Here is a 21740-nt window from a genome sequence, read left to right as displayed (position 1 = left end):
GTGACTAGCCCAAGGTCACCCAACAGCTGCATGTGGAGGAGCGGAGACGCGAACCCGGTTCCCCAGATTACAAGACTACCACTCTTAACCACTATACCACACTGGCTTGCCCTTTACTTTGGCTCCCACATGCCTGAAAACCCAGCCAGCTATCGGGTGCTTGGAAAAGGGACTTTGACAGGTGTGCAGGACAAACCATCTGTTAAGCCTTTGACATCTTAATGTTGCCAGGTGATTGGCAGGTGGGATGTGCCACCCACCTGTCAAAGTTGACCTACAGGGGTGGGGACAGATAAAGATCTGGGCTGCCTGGCCCAGAATTTCCCCACTGCTGCCCTTGTGGATGAGCTGCATCAGGAGATAGACACAGAGAGTGCTATGTTGCTGTTTCTCCTGGATATCTCAGCCACTTTTGATATTGTCTATCACGGGATTCTTCTGGGCCATCTGTTTGGGATGGGCTTATGTGATACTGCTCTCCTCAGTGGTTCTGTTCCTGCCTGGAAGGATGAACACAAATGTTAATGCTGGGAGACTGCTGTTCTAAGCTGATGGGCTTTGGCCTGTGGGCAACGACAAAGTTCCATCTTGTCTCCTGTGTTTTTTAATATTTACACGAAACTACTGGGTAAGATCATCTGAAGACTCAGGCCTCTGAATTGCCATCAGTATGCAGATGACATCCAGCTCATTCCCCATTTTCCAGTTCCAGAGAAGCAGCAGAAGTGATAAACCGGGCAGTTCATGAGTGCGTACAGAAGAAGGAGTTAAAAGGATGTAACTTAATCTAGACAAGATGGAGGCAACTATTTGTTGTGGACACTGGTGATCTAGGTGAAGTTATTCATCCTGTCTTAGGTAGGGCTGGACTTCCCTTGAAGGAACAAGCTTTGGGGGGTACTGCTTGATTCATTGATTTCCCAGGATGCTCAGGTGGAAGCAGTTGCTTGCAGTGCCTTTTGTCAGCTTCACCGGATAAGCAATCTTATCTGGAGAAGTGGATTTGGCTTCAGTCATCTATGCTACAGGTCCTTGATAGTTTAAGTGCGCTTTCTGCCAGAAGAGCCCAGGATTACAATGAACTCTATGTGGGGCTGCATTTGATGACGGTTCAGAAGCTTCAACTGGTCCCAGAATGTAGCAGCCAGATGTTTTGTTCTGGTGCTTGCAGGCCAGCAAATAGAACACCTGTCTTAGGGCAGCTCCGTTGGTTGTCTATGTCCCTCCAGGCTCAATTCGAAGCATTGGTTTTAGTCCCTGAAGACATAAATGGTTCAAGACCGGCTTAGTTTAAGGATCACCTGCTCCCCTATGGGCTTGTCTAGGAATGAAGATCAGCTTCAAGGGCCTTGGTGCTATTTTAGGAATATAGCTCAGGGCTGGAGCACATGCTTCGCTTGCACAAAGTTCTAGTTCAGTCCCTGGCATGGAACCATGCCTTGCACTCTGGAGAGAAGCTGCCAGTTAGTAATGACAATATTGGGCTAGATCAGGGGTCAGCAAACTTTTTCAGCAGGGGGCCGGTCCACTGTCCCTCAGACCTTGGAGGGGGGCCCTGGACTATATTTTGAAGGGGAAAAAATGAACGAATTCCTTTGCCCCACAAATAACCCAGAGCTGCATTTTAAATAAAAGGACACATTCTACTCATGTAAAAACATGCTGATTCCCGGACCGTCCGCGGGCCGGATTTAGAAGGCTATTGGGTTCTAGCCCCCGGGCCTTAGTTTGCCTACCCATGGGATAGATGGACCACTAATCTGATTCAGTACACGGCAGCTTCCTATGTTCCTAGGAGTGAGCACAAGAGACAAGTCCTTCTCTGTGAGAGTGTGTCCACTCTGAAATGCCCTCCTAATCAAAATCCATTGGGTTCTCTTTCTGTGTATTGTCTGCCAAGCATGAAAGGTATTAATTTAAATGGGGTTTTAACCCCTAATTTTACTGTGACCCCTAATCTTATTGTCTCTAGTTTTGATGTGTAACATATTTAGCTTTTGCTGCCGCTAGGTTTGCATTTTGTTTTAAGTGCTGCTTTTAACTTCTTACTGCTGTTAGAAATGGCACTTGCATTCTTATTGATTATATGGTTTTTTATGAAAATGTTGCATGCCACTCTGGGTACTTTGGGTAGAAGAATGGGATATAAATAAATTATTATTATTTTACAGCAGCCAAGCAGCTGCATAATTGGACAGTAAATGGTACCGACTGTAGCGCAGGGTTAAGAGATTTACTATTACTGATCTGACGATTAGGAGATCCAGATTAAGCAAGGGTTCCCCGAGACTGCAGCAGTATTGCAGGATGGTAGTCTTCAGGTGAGCCAAGAGGAAGGTTTGTGAGATTCTGGCCCATCCCCCTGTTGCCCTTCTGGCTGCAAGAGCCGCTGCTGTTCTTGGGGGAGACTGTTTGACCCCTGTAGACTTGAGCCTGGTGCTCGCATAATCCAAACTTGCTGAGCAAGATGAAGACATCCCTTCGGAAAGCTTTGGTAAAGATAGCATACAGGAACGGGTTGGCACAAGAGTTCAGTGGATAGAAGAGGACCAGCAGGATTTTCGAGTTGCTGACTGTTATTAGAGGTTTGTTCATAATAGCAGACAAAGCATAGAATGAGATTGGTGCCACACATAAGAAGTCAGTAAAAATCAGCACAGCCATCCTTTTGGCAATGATGGTGTCTTTGTCTCCTGATTTGTACTGGGGATTCCGCACAGTGATGTAGATCTTTATGTAGCAGGCACAAATGACGATGAAAGCAATGATGTTCAGCATCAAAACAATGACGACGTAGGCTTGACCCAAGGGCGTTTCAGTATCCATGGGGAGGCAGATACTGACTTTGCCGTAGCTGCTGACTCCAACCAGTGGTAAAAGGGCAAGAAGGAAACACACCAGCCAGCCACCCAACATGATAACAGAAGCATGCAAGAGACGGATTTTCTTGTCCAAGCGCATCGCAAAGGTGATGGCATACCAGCGTTCCAGGGTGATTGCGGTCAAGGTGAAGACAGACAACTCACTAGCAAAGACAGTGAAGAAGCCCGCTGTGCTGCAGCCGGGCCCAGTCTGCCAGTCGATAGCATGGTTGTAGTATTCTGATCGAGTGTAAAGATCCACCGAAGCAATCAGGAGAAGGTATAATCCCATACAGAAATCAGCAAAGGCCAAGTTGCACATCAGGAATCGTGGGACGGTCAACTTGTAATGGCTGGTGAGGAGAATGAAGAGAACGAAAACATTGCCCACAATGGCTAGCAGGTTCACAAACCACACCACGACCCTCAGAAACTTGTAGCCCATGATGTCTTCGCAAGGGTTGAACTCGTCAGGTCCTGGCGTGCAGCTGATGTCGTCTGTGCCTGCGCAGATAATGTAGTCATAATGGCTGTCAAATGTTGGCATGCTCTCCTCTTGAGGGTTCTTGAGCTCCTGGCCAAACCCAACCTCTTTGTTGTCGTGCTCTTCAAGAAAGACAAAGTAATGAGAATTCCCACGAACATCTCTACTGAATTTGGAGTTCTCGTCATATACAGCCTCGGTGAGGTCTGAATAATCTCCTGCGTAGTCTTGGTAAAAGGGGCCCCTGAAGGCAGTGGCAGATCTTCTCTTGCGGACGTTGTGAGTATTAGTATGGTTGCAGAACAGTGACTCCAGCAGTCTAAAAGGACAGAAGAGAAGAAGAATTGCCACAAAGGTATTTAGTTCATGTTGAGCCCAGCAACTGAGGTGATGGGAAGCTATTCGTTGTAATCTAGGCATAAGAAATTTATTATTCAAGGGATTTTGGACCCAAACTATTACCTGAGACCTTCTCTAAATATGACACATACATAATTGAATAGCATTTCACATTAAACATGCTATTATGTATTATTTAATTGTCCTGCAATGGTGCTATTCTGTTATTCATTTACGTTTATTAAAAGGAATTTTCACAGTGCCTTCCTACAATGAGAAGTCTACAAGGCTGCTTATATTAGACATTACAAATCAGTGGGTGGGTGCATGGGTGGAAATCCTAATTCTAATAATTTTGAATTAGAGCCGGAATTCAGGATAAAACCCAACAAAACAAAACAAAAGCAATAAAGGAATGCTGATGGTTTTTCTGCGGTGGCTCCCCACTTGTGGAATCGTCTCTCCTCAGGGAGACTCGCCTGGTGCCTTCATTACATATCTTTCGGCGCCAGGCAAAAATACTCCTCTTCTCCCAAGTCCATGTCCAAAGTCCATTTTGGGGGCCTAATCCGGCCCCCGTGGCAGTATATGTCCTGGGGTAAAAAAATGGAAGCAAGAAGAACTACCGACGAAAGAAGAATGGAGGATGAAATTAATGGACTATGCAGAATTGGACAAACTAACAGGAAAGATTCGAAACCGGTGGGACCAGAGATTCACAGAAGACTGGAGTAAATTTACAGACTACTTGAAAAGTATTTGTGATGATCAGACTACGTTTGTAGGTTTGCAAGAAGTTTTGTGAGGAGTATTATTGGAATTATTGCAAAAATGGATAAGGGGAAGGATGGTTAGTTAAAATAATTAAAGGCAATATGAATTTAAGAAATGCATAAGAAGTGGTCAAAACGGTGGGTCATCAGAGGTGCTGATGGAAGTCCAAAAAAAAAAAAAAGATTATATAAGTGATGAAGTTTTGTGGTATGTATTATAATTTATATGTTAAAATTAATAAAAATTATTATATATAAAAAAATTAATCCCTAAAAAAGCTCAGCATCTTCAATCCTAAAAAAAAGCTCAATAACTCTTTGGTCGGCCCTCACACATGTTCACTTCATCAAATCTGGCCCTCTTTGAAAAAAGTTTGGACACCTCTGATCTTCGGCCTTTTAAACTGTGTGTGAGAGGGTTATTGTTTTTGTTTGTTATTACAGTATGTAATTTTTGTGTTTTTATATTGTAAACTGCCCTGTGATCTTTGGATGAAGGGCAGTATGGAAATTTAATTAATAATAGTATTAATAATAATTAAAAGCTAGGGTGGATAGAATGGATTTGGCCTGGCACCTAAATGATGATCAGCAGAGTGCAGAGTCCTTTGGAGAAGGAATTCCAGAGTTGGGGTGCCACCCCAGAAAAGGCCCTTTCTCTAGAAGTCACCTGCCTTATGAAAGTGGGGCACAGCTGAAGATGGACCTTGGAAAATTATCTCAGTTGCCGGGCATGTTCATGAGAAAAGAGATACCGTGGCCCCAGATGATTTTAGAATTTAATTTAAATTGTTAAGACTTACCCCTTGGCTTTCTTCCAGTTCTTGAAAGCACAGCAGTGACTTTGGTATGACAGCTCAGCATTAGCAAGATAAGGAAAAGTCTGTATAGGGGGGAATTTCTTTAGGGCCCAGGTATTTTTAGCCATCAGTTCTTTAAGGTTTTCCAGTCCTCTTGCTGGAAGAGTGGTGATACCTGTCTGGGAGACATCGCTGAGGATATGCATAGAGAAAAATGAGGGGTAATAGATTAGATCATATTTTCTTTAAGTGCTTCATAACTCATGGATGGCAGAAAAAATACACAGTCAAAATGAAACACAGAAGGCACCTAATCTATGTACCGGATCTTTGAGTTGGGAATGCAACTCCATCCAAAACAACCAATTGTTCTGTCTTCCGGACAGGGGCCCACTACCTACCCATAAAACCTCCATCTTCCCACCATTCAGACTCAGTTTATTGGCCCTCATCTAGTCCGCCACTGCATTCAGGCCCTAATCCAGGACTTGCACAGCCTCTCCTCATTCAGATATTATAGACAAATAGATTTATGTGCAACCGTTATAAGAAAAAACTGCTCCTTTTTCCTTATGGGGTATCCAAGAGCCCATATAGAGTCCTTAAGTTGGTTTCCTACTGGTAGGAGAAAGTAACAGAGGCCAACCAGGGTATACTGAGAAGCAAAGCGGCTAGTAAGCCTGATCTTTATTAAACCATTGCAACAGGGTCCCCACTCACTACATGCAGGAGGGAGGAGAACCCTGAACAATGGTACACATTATATAGACTTTTGAAACTGCCCACCCTGCAGCCCAAGACCACCCCACTAAAACATCATACATACATCACAGGAGGTGGTCTACAGCAGAAAGCCTGTCTGCCAGGATACCTGATAATGGTCACTGATTGCATTACCTGGGCAGCCTGGCCATTCTTGTGATGGTTAATACTTTAGTTCCTGAATCCAGGTCACAGGCTCACTCTATTCATACACAAATAAGCCCTTAAGACAGGATTTGTAAGCAAAGAAGACAATGGGAGGCTTTCCCATTTCCTCTCTCCTTGCAGAGAAATATCTGAGGAGAATTTGGGAGAGTCAAAATGGCTTCAGGATTGCTCTCCTGTACTATTTCAGACACATGGTTTGTATACTTATGTATGTGTTTACCTTGTACATTTATGAACATTTAATTTATATTTGAGACCTTAAAATTCTTATAACACCATCAACATATTGATGACAATGTGCTGCAAGACAGAAGTTAAATACGATCACAAATCTTGAGATCAATGGAAAAAACATACAGAACCCCGAGGAGATTAGAAGGTGCTTTCAGAGATATTTTAAGCAACTTTATACGCAAGGGCCGCAGAAAGAAACTGAGATAGACCAATTTTTAAGAACCAATGGATTACAAAAAATATCTTCAGAAAATAAATTAGTATTGAACCAGCAAATTACAGAACAAGAAATTGAAGGTGCCATTCAGAACATGCAACTGGGCAAATCTCCAGGACCGGACGGACTAACCTCCAAATACTACAGAACTTTGAAAGATCTCTTAATTCAACCATTAAAGGAGGTGTGTAATGAGATTTTGGAAGGGAAAAAGGCGCCTGAATCGTGGAAAGAAGCATACATCACATTGATACCCAAGACAGAAGCTGAAAAGACACAACTAAAGAACTACCGTCCCATCTCCCTTTTGAATGTGGATTACAAAATCTTTGCAGACATTTTAGCTAGCAGACTTAAAAAAGTATTAATGGAAGTAATACATAAGGACCAGGCAGGCTTTCTCCCAGGCAGACACTTGTCTGATAATACAAGGAATATAATTGACATTCTGGAGTTGTTGCAAAGGAATATCAACACGAAAGCTGTTTTAGTTTTTATTGATGCGGAGAAAGCCTTTGATAATATCTCTTGGAGTTTTATGAAGAAAAATTTGAAAGGGATGGGAGTGGGTCAGGGGTTCGAAAATGGTATAGGAGCAATATATTCAGAACAAAAAGCGAAATTGATTGTAAACAATGTGGTGACTGAAGATTTTAAGATAGAAAAAGGAACACGTCAGGGCTGCCCTATCTCTCCATTATTATTTATCTCGGTCCTGGAGGTGCTGCTAAACATGATAAGAGGGGACCGATTTGTAAAAGGCATTCAGGTCGGAGCCAAACAATATAAATTGAAAGCCTTTGCAGATGATTTGGTTCTAACTTTACAGGAGCCGGAATCCAGTATGAAAAGAGCTTTGGAATTGATTAAAGAATTTGGTCATGTGGCGGGATTTAGATTAAACAGGGTAAAAACTAAAGTATTAGAGAAGAATTTAACTCCAATGGAAAAGGATAGGTTTCAGAATGAAACAGGTTTAACGGTGGTTAAGAAAGTGAAATACCTAGGGATTAATATGACGGCGAAAAATTTGAACTTATTTAAAGAGAACTATGAGAAATGTTGGGCAGAAGTTAAAAAAGACTTAGAAATCTGGTCTAACTTGAAGCTTTCCTTGTTGGGTCGAATTGCAGCTATAAAAATGAATGTATTGCCCAAAATGCTATTTTTATTTCAATCTTTGCAAATTTTGGACAAGATGGATTGTTTCAAGAAGTGGCAGAGAGACATCTCTAGATTTGTCTGGCAGGGCAAGAAACCTAGAATTAAGTTTAAAATTTTAACTGATGCAAAAGAAAGAGGTGGATTTGCCCTGCCAGACCTTAAATTGTACTATGAATCAGCAGCATTCTGCTGGCTGAAAGACTGGCTGCTTCTTGAAAATACAGACATTTTGGATTTGGAAGGTTTTAATAATGTTTTTGGGTGGCATGCATATCTTTGGTACGACAAGGTTAAAGCTCATAAGGCATTCAAAAACCATATTGTCAGAAAATCTTTGTTTAATGTCTGGATAAGATATAAAGACCTGCTGGAAAGTAAAACCCCAAGGTGGTTGTCACCTATGGAAGCTAAGGCTCAGAAAAAGCTCAATATGGAGGCTAAATGGCCAAAATATTGGGAAATTTTGGAACAAGAAGGTGACAGATTGAAACTGCAGAGTTTTGAAAAATTAAAAGACAAAGTGCGAGATTGGCTTCATTACTATCAAATAAGAGAGGCCTATAATTTGGATAGAAAAATTGGCTTCCAGGTGGATAAATCGAAATTGGAAACAGAACTGTTAGAACCAAAAACTAAGATTTTGTCAAAGATGTATAACTTGCTGTTGAAATGGAACACGCAGGATGAAACGGTCAAATCAGCAATGATCAAATGGGCGCAGGATCTAGGTCATAATATTATGTTTGCTGATTGGGAGCAGTTGTGGACCACCGGTATGAAATTTACGGCATGTATTGCCTTAAAGGAGAACATTATGAAAATGATTTACAGGTGGTACATGACCCCAGTCAAGCTTGCTAAAATCTATCACCTGCCTGACAATAAATGTTGGAAATGTAAAGAAGCTGAGGGAACATTCTTTCACCTCTGGTGGACTTGCCCAAGAGTTAAGGCTTACTGGGAATTGATATATAATGAACTTAAGAAAGTACTTAAAAGTACCTTCCCCAAGAAACCAGAGGCCTTTCTCTTGGGCATAGTTGGCCAATGGGTGCCAAAGAAAGATAGAACATTCTTTATGTATGCAACAACAGCAGCAAGAATACTTTTAGCTAAATATTGGAAGACACAGGATCTACCCACCGTGGAGGAATGGCAGACGCAAGTGATAGACTACATGGAGATGGCTGAAATGACTGGCAGAATCCGTGACCAGGGAGAAGAATCGATGGAACAGGACTGGAAAAAGTTTAAGGACTATCTACAAAAATACTGTAAAATCTTTGAGTGTCAATAGGATGTGGGAAGTAAAAGTAACAGGGTTTGTGTGACTTTGGTCAAAGGTGTGTGAAAAGAAGAATTTAAGAAAAAAAAGGATAAGAGGTTATGAACAGAACAATATTATGTCATATTTTATAAGATGAGGTACGGATTAAAATAATGGAAAATGGGGACATAATAATTAGAATATAACATTAAGTATGGTTGAAACAAGGTTTTGAATTTGCTGAATCTGATTGGAGTAAAGTGGAACACAAAAAAGGGGGATGTGAGGAGGTCAAGACAGAGGGGCATGGAACTTTACAAATTTAAGAAAGAGTGTTTTTCTTTTTTCTGTTTTTCTATTTTTCTTCTTTCACTTTTTTCTTTTTTTCTGTCACATATTGTTGTTTTTCTTGAGCTTTATGTATGGAAATGATACATTTTGAAATGATGAATTCTTTGTTTTGTAAAACTTTAATAAATATGTATTTTAAAAAAAAAAGACAATGTGCTGCAAAACTCCTAATGACTGCCCCCCAATGTCACCTCTCTCTCTCTCTGGCTCCATCTACACTAGATATTTAAAGTAACATCAAACAACTTTAGGCATGGCTTCCCCTAAGACATCCTGGGAACTATGGCTTGTTAAGGGTGCTGAGAATTATCAGTAGGCCCCTTCTCTCCCTGGAGAGCTACAATTCCCAGAGTTTCCAGGGAAGAGGGTTTGACTGTGAAACTACTCTGCAAAATATAAGGTAAAGGGACCCCTGACCATTAGGTCCAGTCGTGGCCAACTCTGGGGTTGCGGCGCTCATCTCACTTTATTGGCAGAGGGAGCCGGTGTACAGCTTCCAGGTCATGTGGCCAGCATGACTAAGCCGCTTCTGGCAAACCAGAGCAGCGCACAGAAATGCCATTTACCTTCCTGCTGGAGTGGTACCTATTTATCTACTTGCACTTTGATGTGCTTTCGAACTGCTAGGTTGGCAGGAGCAGGGACCAAGCAACGGGAGCTCACCCTGTCGCGGGGATTCGAACCGCCGACCTTCTGATCGGCAAGTCCTAGGCTCTGTGGTTTAACCCACAGTCTCCCAGCAACTCTCAGCACTCTTAAAGAACTATGGTCTCCCAGATTCTTGGAGGGGAAGCCATGATTGGTTTAACTTGGGATGATACTCTTTTAAATGTATTGTGCAGATGGGGCCTTCATTCATTCAAACTGTCAGGAGCTGCTTCTCACATTGGTCAAGCATTTGCCTCAGGACCCCAGTCTGAAAGAGAATTTCCCACTCTGTTGCTGACCGTAAAGTGGTCATTCTTGAACAAAGGACCTTCAAGGGGAGACTCTAAGCTAAACCTACAGAATTGCAGCATCGTTAAGTTCAACTCCTGTACTTGGGACTTGTGTCAATAGAAAGGGTTTTATTTTAACTCACTGCAGGTGCTGGTTAGCTTATGAAGGCCAAATTCACACTGCTTTGTGAATTTAATGTAATTATCACAGTCTGTATCCCTGCTGCTACCCAATATAATTTCCCCTCCGATGTCTACCTGAGTCTTGAAATCTAAGCATTCTTGAGGAGGGGTCATAGCTCAGGGAAGAACATCTGCTTTGCATGCAGAAAGTCCCAGGTTCAAATCCCGGCCATCTCCAAGTAGGGCTGGGAGAGAATTCTGGTCTGAAATCCTGGAAAGCTGCTGCCAGTTAGTGTATACAATACTGAGCTAAAAGGGCTTAGTATAAGTAAGGGGACGTGGGTGGCTCTGCTTGCTGATCAGAAGGTTGGCGGTTTGAATCCCTGCAACGGGGTGAACTCCCATCGCTCTGTCCCAGCTCCTGTCAACCTAGCAGTTCAAAAGCATACCAGTGCAAGTAGATAAATAGGTACCATTGTAGTGGGAAGGTAAACGGCTTCCACTCTGGCTTCCATCACTGTGTCCCGTTGCGCCAGAAGCGGTTTAGTCATGCTGGTCGCATGATCCAGAAAGCTGTCTGTGGACAAATGCCGGCTCCCTCGGCCTGAAAGCGAGATGAGCGCCGCAACCCCAGAGTCCCCTTTGACTGGACTTAACTGTCCAGGGGTCCTTTACCTTTACCTTAGTATAAGTAAGCATTATATGTTCTCCTAGCAACAAAAACGACCATTGGATCTCTTACCTCAGTGTGCTAATTAGAAAAATGCTACTTGGGTGTGGGTGAGGGGGGATAGAGAAGAAATATTTGTCAAAGTTTTCACTGATAGTTTTTTTAAAAAAAAACCTGGACTCTCTAAAAATAATAATAATAATAAAAAATAATAATAATAATAAATTTTTATTTATATCCCGCCCTCCCCTGCCGAAGCCGGGCTCAGAGCGGCTAACAATAATAAAAGTAATACAGTTTACATAAAAAGCTAATTTACCGCCAGTAATTTATTAACTCATCCCCTCTTTTCTCTTTCTGCAGCATTGTACATGAAGCACTTTCAACACTTTGCTCAGTAGAATTCCAGTTTTATAGAATCATAGAACTGCAGAGTTGGGTGGTATCCCAAGTGTCCTCTAGTCCAATCCCTTGCAATGCAGGACTCTCAACTAAAGCATCCATGACAGATGGCCACCCAACGCCTGCTTAAAAACTTCCAATGGAGGAAGTCCATTCAACTGACAAACAGCTCTTACTGTCAGAAAGTCATTCCGGATGTTTAGTCGGAATCTCCTTACTTGTAACTTGAAGCCATTTATTTGGGAAAATCCCTCTGGCAGAGAAGGAAGTGAGCTTGCGCCATCTTCCACGTAAGAACCCTTTAGATATTTGAAGAGGGCTATCATATCTATTCTCAGACTCCTCTTTCCCAGATTAAACATACCCAACTCCTTCAACCGTCCCTCATCAGGCTTAATTTGTTGGCTTTAATGAACCAGTTTATTTCATTTGTTTTTGAAATACCCATAAAGACGCACACAATTTGCATGGGGAAAGATATACAGTTAAAAATCAATAGCTCACCAATAGACTTAAAAGGTAGTCCAAATGTATATTGTGTTGAGTGCTCACTGAAAAAAGAAGAAGGTTCCATGTCCCTTTTGTGACCTGGTTATGGGGGTGGGGATCTAACCTTTGGGGTGGTCTGAGGAACATTATACCAAAATAAAATTTCCTTCAAAGTGCTTCTTGATTTAATGCTGAAAGGTTTTTGTTATGTATGAACTAAAGTATGTCTTGAAAAAACATGTCTTGAAAAATTGTGCATTAAAGTACCATAACCAACTTGGTGTAAAATCACTTACAAAGATGGAGAGCATCTAAGGGTGGGGGAATACAGAGGCCAAGCCATTAGCCACCACAAGAGATGTACGCAACTCCCAATAATGCAATGACCACAAATGCAGTTCAAGAATGGTGCTTGTCATTCCAATTTGCCAGCACTTCACACAAGTGTCCATAGAAGAAATTGGACTCAACTTCTCCACAGGTTACTTAGACAAAAAGGTCACATCTCTGAGTAAGTTAGCAGTCTAGCGCCACTTATTTGTGATGTTGCTGTGAGATGTTTCTAAAAGCTCCACTATAGAGAAACGACATTCTTGTCTTGGATCTCTGAGCATTCACAGAATGGGTAATATCATAGGGCACGACCCAATTTACCTCCAGTCCTTTCATATTCTTCACAATGATATTGCGCCAGTCCTGGATTTAGGGCAGTGCAGGCAGTTCTCCTGCACAGCGCGGTGAGTTAAAGGGGCACAAAATTGAGAAGATCCATTTGGGGGCACCAAATTTTGGCCTTGCACAGGGGTGCCATATTATGAAAGATTTCCAAAGTCTGCCCCTGATTGCACTTGGGTGACGAATGATGAAAACATATGGCTCTCAGGCTTTTCCTTCCTCTATGATTAGTGCTTGCTAAACCAGGGCTTCTGTAGCCCTCTGGATACCCAGGTTAATAAGTGATTTAGGATCAGAAATATGCTAGCCACAGCACAAAGCACAGGTAATATTTATTCCCTGCACAGAGGAGGTCACACCTGAAGGACTGATAATGTCTATGGCATCCGTACGAAGAACCTACTAGTTCAGGCCAATGGCTCATTTGGTCCAGCACCACGTTGCCAACCAGATACCTATGGGAAGCTCGAATGTAGGACCTGGGCACAACGGCACTCTTCTCACATGAGATTTCCAGCAACTGGTATGCAGAGGCATACTGCCTCTGGCAAAGGTAAAGGACCCCTGAATGGTTAAGTCCAGTCAAAGGCTACAATGGGGTGCGGTGCTCATCTCGCTTCAGGCCGAGCGAGCTAAAAGGAAGACACATTTGGCAAACCCTCACCATTATCAAATCCCTCCTGGAAACCTATGTCCCCACTGTGGAAGAATGTGTGGATCCAGAATTAGCCTCCACAGTCACTTACGGGCTCACTGCCAAGACTGTGTTCATGGAAGATAATCTTACTCAGCTACGACTGATCGCCAAAGAAGAAAGGAAAGAAGACAGTCTCTGACAGGGGAATGTGTAACTCTGATCTCGTTCAACCTTCACTACTTACCCATTTGTCTCCTGCTTCAGTTGCAAGTGAAAGTTTGGACCTTAAAAGCCCTAAATGATACTGGATAAAGAACCACCTGCTCCCATATCAGCCTGCCTTGGCCTTAAGATGTGCCTTAGAAGCCTTGCACTCTGGGAGTGAAACTACAGCTCCAAGAATTCTTGTGGGGAGCCATGGACTGTCTGAAGTGGTATCGCAGTGCTTTAACTGAATGTGGCCTCTGTCAGGTAGATGATGAGGTTCTTTCTCATGCCATCTCCATCACTTTTGGGGACTTGCCAGTGTGGAAAGCAACTGTGTAACTCACCCGAATGGCACAGTTCCTCTCTACAGGCATTACTTATATTGCTGTGTGAGCCAGCTATGGAGTAAATGCTCCATGTTATTATGGCAACATACTAAAAGCTACTAGATAATATGACATTAGGTAAAAGGTAAAGGTACCCCTGCCCGTACGGGCCAGTCTTGACAGACTCTAGGGTTGTGCGCTCATCTCACTCTATAGGCCGGGAGCCAGCGCTGTCCGCAGACACTTCCGGGTCACGTGGCCAGCGTGACAAGCTGCATCTGGTGAGCCAGCGCAGCACACGGAACGCCGTTTACCTTCCCGTAAGCGGTCCCTATTTATCTACTTGCACCCGGGGGTGCTTTCGAACTGCTAGGTTGGCAGGCGCTGGGACCGAACGACAGGAGCGCACCCCGCCGCGGGGATTCGAACCGCCGACCATGCTATCGGCAAGTCCTAGGCGCTGAGGTTTTACCCACAGCGCCACCCACGTCCCTCAAAATATGACATTAATATCCTGCTAAATCCAGTGTGGAGTGCCTCTCGGAAGCTCTGTAACAGAACTCAACTAATACCACTGCAAGATTCTTCAGGGTTCAGAAGGACCCAAAGTTCTCAAGTCACTTTTCTTAAGGTGCTTTCATACAAGAGCCAGTAAAAGAATAACCCTACTAGGATTAATGAGATGAGCAAACCAGGTGATGTAATATTAAAAAGGATGCTTTCTCAAGTATCTTTTACAAAGGCTGCAAGGCTGGCTCTAGGGATGCCAGGTGTCAAGCAGAATTCAATATGGGACTTCAGAAATTCCTTTTCAGTTCCATGATTTCATGGTGGTGGAATGTGAGGGGGTGCAATTTCTAGCGTTTTAGCTTTCATTATATACACGCCCCCCCCCCCCGCATGCAGGCATTTCTTTTGGAAACATTGGGTCAGCCCCGGACCTACATTTTGGGGGCCTTGAAGTTTGAACGGTCATGGGGGGTCCCTTCGCAGCCCACAATGGGAGCTGGGTAACCACTGTTATCTTCTTCAGTGGGGTTGTTCTGTGACAGATCAGCATATCTTTATAACATCTGTGCTTGGTGTTGTTGTTGTTTAGTCGTTTAGTTGTGTCCGACTCTTCGTGACCCCATGGACCAGAACACGCCAGGCACTTCTATCTTCCACTGCCTCCCGCAGTTTGGTCAAACTCATGCTGGTAGCTTCGAGAACACTATCCAACCATCTCATCCTCTGTCGTCCCCTTCTCCTTGTGCCCTCCATCTTTCCCAGCATCAGGGTCTTTTCCAGGGAGTCTTCTCTTCTCATGAGGTGGCCAAAGTATTGGAGCCTCAGCTTCAGGATCTGTCCTTCCAGTGAGCACTCAGGGCTGATTTCCTTCAGAATGGAGAGGTTTGATCTTCTTGCAGTCCATGGGACTCTCAAGAGTCTCCTCCAGCACCATAATTCAAAAGCATCAATTCTTCGGCGATCAGCCTTCTTTATGGTCCAGCTCTCACTTCCATACATCACTACTGGGAAAACCATAGCTTTAACTATACGGACCTTTGTTGGCAAGGTGATGTCTCTTATATATGTCTCATACATCTGTGCTACTGACTGTCAAATTTGGGGATTGTTGAAATGTATACAACAAATAATTAATCAATTTGAGGTATGCCACTCAAAGTGGGTCTACGAGACTCAAAATTTTCAAGCAATGTGTGAACTAAAGTTGCTTCTGGGGCTCCTCCTGGATTGGGGGCCATGAAACTTAAACTTCATTAATTTCATAGTAGATCTGCCCCTGCATATGCACTCACTCCTTGCCCACCTGCGTTGGGGCACTTGGTTGTGCCCCCTCAAAGTTTCATTTGGTTAATATCTGTTTGATAGTAAGTTCTGGCAGTCATAATGCTCTAGAAGGTAACAGCATTTGAATTATGTGAACCACGATTACTGATGGGTGATTTAATTAGAGCTCTTACTGGTAAACAAAAATATATTCTCTCTCTCTCTCTTATCTGTATAGATTTAGAGTACATTGACAGTGAAATCCTATACATGTTTACTCAGAAGTAAGCCCCAGTGAGTTCAATGGGACTTATTCACAAGTGTGTAAAGGATCACAGCCCAAAAATATAATCTTCATGGAGGGAAACCAAGAAACCCCAAGCAGGATTTCTGGATGTGAAGAAAGTAAAAGTAAATAAAACTGATTGTAAGTTTAAAAAGAACAATGACATGTGACTATATAATTAAGGAGAAACAAACATCAAACTCAAAATCAAATTTATAAAGACTTAGGTTGAATAAAACAGATTAGAATTCAATTCCCCCTTTTTTGCCGCAGAGTTTTCATCTGGTTTACATTATTTTTATTTTTCTGCACAACCTTGGCCGTAACAATTTTCACAAATTCTGAAGTTCAGCCAGTATAAAAACAATGTGCCTTATTAAATAATCTCTGAACTCTTCTACTGTGTTATTGAATCTACTTATTTAAGCAACTGATGCCCTACATAACTTGGTGATGTAATTTTTATTATTTTGTTTTTGTCCTTTCACTATTCCCTAACACACTACGCTCAATTTTGCTACATACGTCTGACTTGGATTCAAATATGCCCTCCTGTTTATGGAAGGAAGTCAATCCCATAAAAGACCATGAGGGAGGTGACTTTGGTTGAGTCCCCATTTCCGTTCCTGCACCCTATAAAAGCTGCCCCAGAGAGTTGGGAGCAATGGTTCTGACCTTTCTCCAGTGGGGTAGAACTCCATCCATGGGGGGTTACACTATATTTAAAGGTAAACGTTTTCTTAGGGCAATCTTAGAAGACACAAGCAGCGAAATATATAAAAACTACAATCCACTACAACATAGCATAAATGTAACACTCCAAATAAAATATCAGTAATATACTGTTACTGACATTTTGATGCACATGCAGTAAGTAAAACACACGTCTGCACTCTTTTGCACTTCCTAGTTTGTCTGTTTATTTTTTTATTTTGCATCCTATCAAACTCCATCCAGTGGTGTGGATGGAAAAACGGAAATGTGTGTTAATATTGCCAAAAGCACACACAGAAAATTTGGATCTGAGCGTTTGTGATATAAGGTCCCCATTGGGAAGCACCCAATGCAGTTTCTTCACTTATTCCATGTGTGTGTGTGTGTGTGTGTGTGTGTGTGTGTGTGTGTGTTTTAGATTGTGAGCTCAGACTTTGGGCAGGGCATGCTCATTTTAACTTTGTACTACTTTTGTATAGCATCTAGTGTATTTCAGGAACTTTTATCAAATAACAGTAAATTAATAGACTTTACAACGATGCAGTGCTTACATTGTGTTTGAGAAAGAGGGAATGCCTCTTTGAAGATGCAGCCTGAAGGTTTTGTAAAAATTCATGTATAGGGTAAATACTGCGGGAGGAATTCATGCTAAGGTGATCATTCCAGGGCTTCTGCTACTACTACTACTACTACTACAACAACAACAACAACAACAACAACAACAACAGCAACAACAACAACAACAACAACAACAACAACAACAACAACAACAATTGTACCCTGCCCATCTGACTGGGTTGCCCCAGCTGAGCAGCTGCAGGGACTCATTAGTTGAGGGGAAATATACATACATACATACATACATAAATTTTAAAATCCAGAAAGGGGAAAAAAATGAGGACAGAAATTGCATCCCTTCCACCTTGCTATGCTGTTTCCTGATGCCAGGCAGGACTTTGGATAGACCAGGGGTCAGCATACTTTTTCAGCAGGGGGCCAGTCCACTGTCCCTCAGACGTTGTGGGGGCCGGACTATATTTTGGGGAAAAAATGAACGAATTCCTATGCCCCACAAATAACCCAGAGATGCATTTTAAATAAAAGCACACATTCTACTCATGTAAAAACACACTGATTCCCGGACCGTCTGCGGGCTGGATTTAGAAGGCAATTGGGCCAGATCCGGCCCCCGGGCCTTAGTTTGCCTACCCATGGGATAGACTATATTTTTCTGTGTATAAGACAATGTTTTTTTGCTAATTTTTTAAAGTAAAAAATTGAGGGTCGACTTAAACACAGATGGTGAATGCACAGGGGTTCGGGCTCAGGCTCGGGTCTGAGTCTGGGCTCTGGCAGCCTAGACGTGGGCTTGGGCTCTTGAAATATGGCAACCCTAACTGTAACAAAGTTCAACAACTTTGGCCAACTTCCATCAAAAAAGCTCGTGCGACCTTCCCCCCACCCCCCAAAAAGCTCAAAGTTGTTCTGTTTGATGTTTAAAATACTGATTTCTTAATTTTGGCTTCAAAAAACTAGGGGTCCTCTTATACATGGGGGCATCTTATACATGGAAAAACATGGTAAGTACATAAAAGAACCTGCTAGATCAGGTCTAAAGCTCACCTAGTCCAGCATCCTAGACTCGCAATGACCAGTCTGATGCCTCAAAGAAGGACTTAAGCTTATCTCAGATCCTCCAGTGTCAGAGTCCCCCAACCCTCTGGTAGGAACGCTTTGTCAATGCTGCAGCCCCCTAACACTTATATGAAGTAAACATAATAAAGTATAATAACCATGACCACAAATGGCTGTTTGCTTTCGTTCTCAATGCCAAGCATGGAAAAAAAGGATTTCAAATGGACTGCACATTTAAAGTTTTGCCAGCTTTCATATTTTGAAGTTTGGCACTCTGTGTTTTCCTTGCAAGAGCCAATCTAGTTGGTGCTGAAGCAACTTAGTAACACAAAGCAGATTGTCAAGAAACCATTTTGGTATGAATATATTTTCATAAATGCCCATCTATGATCTCAATGTATTGGATGCTAGAAACGAATTCATTCCAGCATTCCCTATTTCGGCCAACAACACCTGAAAACAATTACATGTTGCTGCTTTGGAAAAGAGTTGGCATGGTGCGCGGCTTTAGGAACACCAGCCACCTGCAAAACAATCGCCGGCACCAGCACTGCACTGACCTTTTTTTAAAAAAGCCATAAAATAGATAATGAACACATAAAGCGTGTTCTCCCTGAAATGAGAGCACGTGTTGCGGTAGGGTCTGCCAAGCCAACCCTCTGTTGCCAGGCAGGTAAAAGTGAGCTGGCCTGGGGCAACAATTGGATGGCCGGGTTGCTGGGGCAAACTGCATGTAGCAATTTGGGGGGTGGGACCAAAGGCTTTAAATTGTGGGGCACTCAGCTTTTGCTTTCTCTTTTGCTGAGTGCATCGGATCACCCGCCCGCCCACCCGCCCTGAGTTCCGGTTGACCTTGCTATGCCTGTCATGGGGTCGTCTGCCGTTGGGGCAGGGGCCTAGTAGGAATTTTGTCCATTTGGCTGATTGGCTGGTGCCATTTGGTTTTTGCCTACTACTTAGCAATTCGTCACAACTTGTAAGGTTGTGATTAGGCATTGGTTATAAAAATTGGTGGAGGAGGGGTAAGGATAGGCTGGGCCTGCCCCTCCAATGGTGGTGTGGAAGGGAATTCCGTTAAAGGAATCCTAGAGCTTGCCACGATTTTGTCCAATCCCTGAAATGGGACCAGGGCCGGCAAGCCTTGGGGAGCAGGTTGGGTGAGCGGTGAGGGACTGTGACTCAGCTCAACTGATCCCCAATATTGTTTTCCCTTCACTGGCTTCCGAGGGAGTTCAGAAAGTCAGTTCTGGCGGGGGACAGATAGTCTTAACCAATGCCTAAGCAACCACTCACAGATTATGTATTTTAATAAAGTTGTGGCCAAAATTATGCCAAAAACCTTAAACAAAATTTATGTGTGAATTGTGAATTATTTTGAGGGGTGGCTTGGGGACCTTGACACGCAACTGAAAATTAACCACTAAGCAGCACGTATTTAATCAAAGCCAATGAAGAAGATAACATCCCAACATGTTAAGATGCCTTATACTTTCCCACCCTGTTACCTAAAGTTGTTTTCCAGATCAGGGATTGGATCTGGAAAGTGCTGCATGGCAAACACATCTTGCATTGAGTGCTGGTCCCTCAAACAGGTTCAGTAGGTCAGTTTATGAATGACACTGAAGAGCAATGCAGACTTCATCTATCTCTCCTAGTGGAAGCTGGTTCATTTGGGCAAATGGGGCATGGCCCCACCAACCTCAGTCTGTTGGTCTCCCTGCCTTCCACCTTACCAATTCTAACAGCCACCACTGATCACTTCTTATGTTAAGTCAGAGGGGGTGTCCTTGTGCAAACATGCTCAGGACTAAAATGGGAGAAGGTGTATTCCCATTGAAAGTCGAGACCTCAGATCCTTTTTGAAAACAGCAGGGGGTCAGAATAACTCACTCTGTGCCTTCTTCCCCAAATCCATAAAACTGGCTCAGACATATCCTTAGCAGCAGAGGGCAGCGCATAGGCACAAGGCCTGGGAAGACAGAGGAAAGGCCACTGGAATCGACTGAGTGGAAAGTGTCTACAGCTAACTTTCGGCTTGGCGAACCCAACAAGATGCCTGGTGGTTGACTCAGGGTCCTCTCACCGTCCAGTTTCCTGGGGAAAAAATTATTTTGGCAGCAAAAGAGGCCTGTTCCTTTGCCACCATAGCAAGGGAGAGCGCAAATGGCAGCGTGGCGGGCAGTGAGATCAAAATTCTACCCTCTCTCCTCCCCATTTGGATTTGGGTCTGAAAGGCCAAGCCAAAGTATGGAAGCATGGAGAACAAGTGGTAAACAAACACAATTTGTGACACTGCACAACATCATTGCTTATCACAGAGCCTGTCCGCTAAGGCCTTAGATTGTGTTTTCCCAGCTTTGTGGAACATGAGCTGACCTGAGACAGATTTAGGTCTGATCTTAAACTAGGAGGTTTGAATACAGCAAAATATACAGTAAAGTGATTTTAACACAGCAAGATATACAGCAAAGATAGAGTAAGACTGTTTAAAATAAATGCCTTTAATCCTATTAAATATGTCATGATCTGATTAGCAGAAAGGGTCCGTGGGTCAGAATAGGTCTGTAATACTCATTATACCTTGTTTTTCCATATTTCTCACAGCCAACCTTAGGATGAAAGCGAAGCCTCCTCAGGGAAGGGAAGGCTCAGGAGTTGGCAAATCGCTAACTCCAAACTCTCTCGGTTTATTTTTAACATTGGATGAAATGTTTCCCTTGTGCCCAAAGAGTTAATATTTCGGTTGAATTTGGAACAGTGCATGCTACAAAAGGCGATCAAATCATGAACCTCATTTTGTTTTTGCTCAACTTGTCCAGAACTTGAGCTCTTTTGTTTGGAACTTAGGCAGCTGTGCTGGCTGACACAGTTGGTAGATTATGCCGATTGGGCCTCTGAATCCTAGCCAAGATCTCATTATGCGAAGAGCAGCAAGTGCGTAATCATTCCTCTGAGGCTGGAAGAGAACTGTTGACTATGTCCCTTCTGCTGTGTTTCTTGCTTATTTCTGAGGATGGAGCACGGTGACCGAAAAACACGGCAACGTAATCAATGGCACTTGCCGCAGCTACAGAAAGAGGGGTGGCGTAAGGCCCACAGGTCACTAGCAGAGCAACTGTTTTGCATGCAGGAGATCCCAGGTTAAATTCCCAGCACCTCCTGGTAGGGCTGGGAATGTCCCCTGTTTGAAATCCTGGACAGCTACTGCCAGCCGGACAATACTTACCTTGGTGGGATATCAGTCTGACTTGGTAAAAGGCAACTTCCTGTGTTCCCATGAACTTGCGTTAACACACAGCTTCTGGGACCACTGTTTGGAAGGCAGCTCTCGAAGTGTGCAAGTCTGCGCTTATCAAGGCAAACACTGGTTTCACATCTTCTATAACAGGGGTGTGCTTTTTGGACTCCAATTCCCATCTACCCCACTCAGGTTGACCAATGGTTA

The 21740-nt window shown here is 43.2% G+C and overlaps 1 protein-coding gene across 2 annotated transcripts in view; it reads right to left on the bottom strand.

The window, feature by feature from the left end:
• Nucleotides 1-21740, bottom strand: part of TSHR (thyroid stimulating hormone receptor) — an 83556-nt gene that overhangs the window by 23870 nt on the left and 37946 nt on the right. The window contains exons 10-11 of one of the 2 annotated variants that reach the window (XR_014548021.1): nucleotides 5261-5449; nucleotides 80-3664 (exon numbers count right to left, since the gene is read on the bottom strand). Coding sequence is in view for 1 of the 2 variants with exons in the window: in XM_083613621.1 (XP_083469747.1) it covers nucleotides 2269-3664; nucleotides 5261-5449 (1585 nt within the window). In the remaining variant the exon portion in view is untranslated. The remainder of the gene's footprint in view (nucleotides 1-79; nucleotides 3665-5260; nucleotides 5450-21740) is intronic. The other variant, XM_083613621.1, reaches the window with a different exon arrangement.

Source organism: Podarcis filfolensis (genome assembly GCF_964270895.1).
Source record: "Podarcis filfolensis genome assembly, chromosome: 1".
NCBI classification, from domain to species: domain Eukaryota; kingdom Metazoa; phylum Chordata; class Lepidosauria; order Squamata; family Lacertidae; genus Podarcis; species Podarcis filfolensis.
Note: the sequence above shows the minus strand (reverse complement) of the source record. Positions and strands in the feature narration are given on the sequence as shown.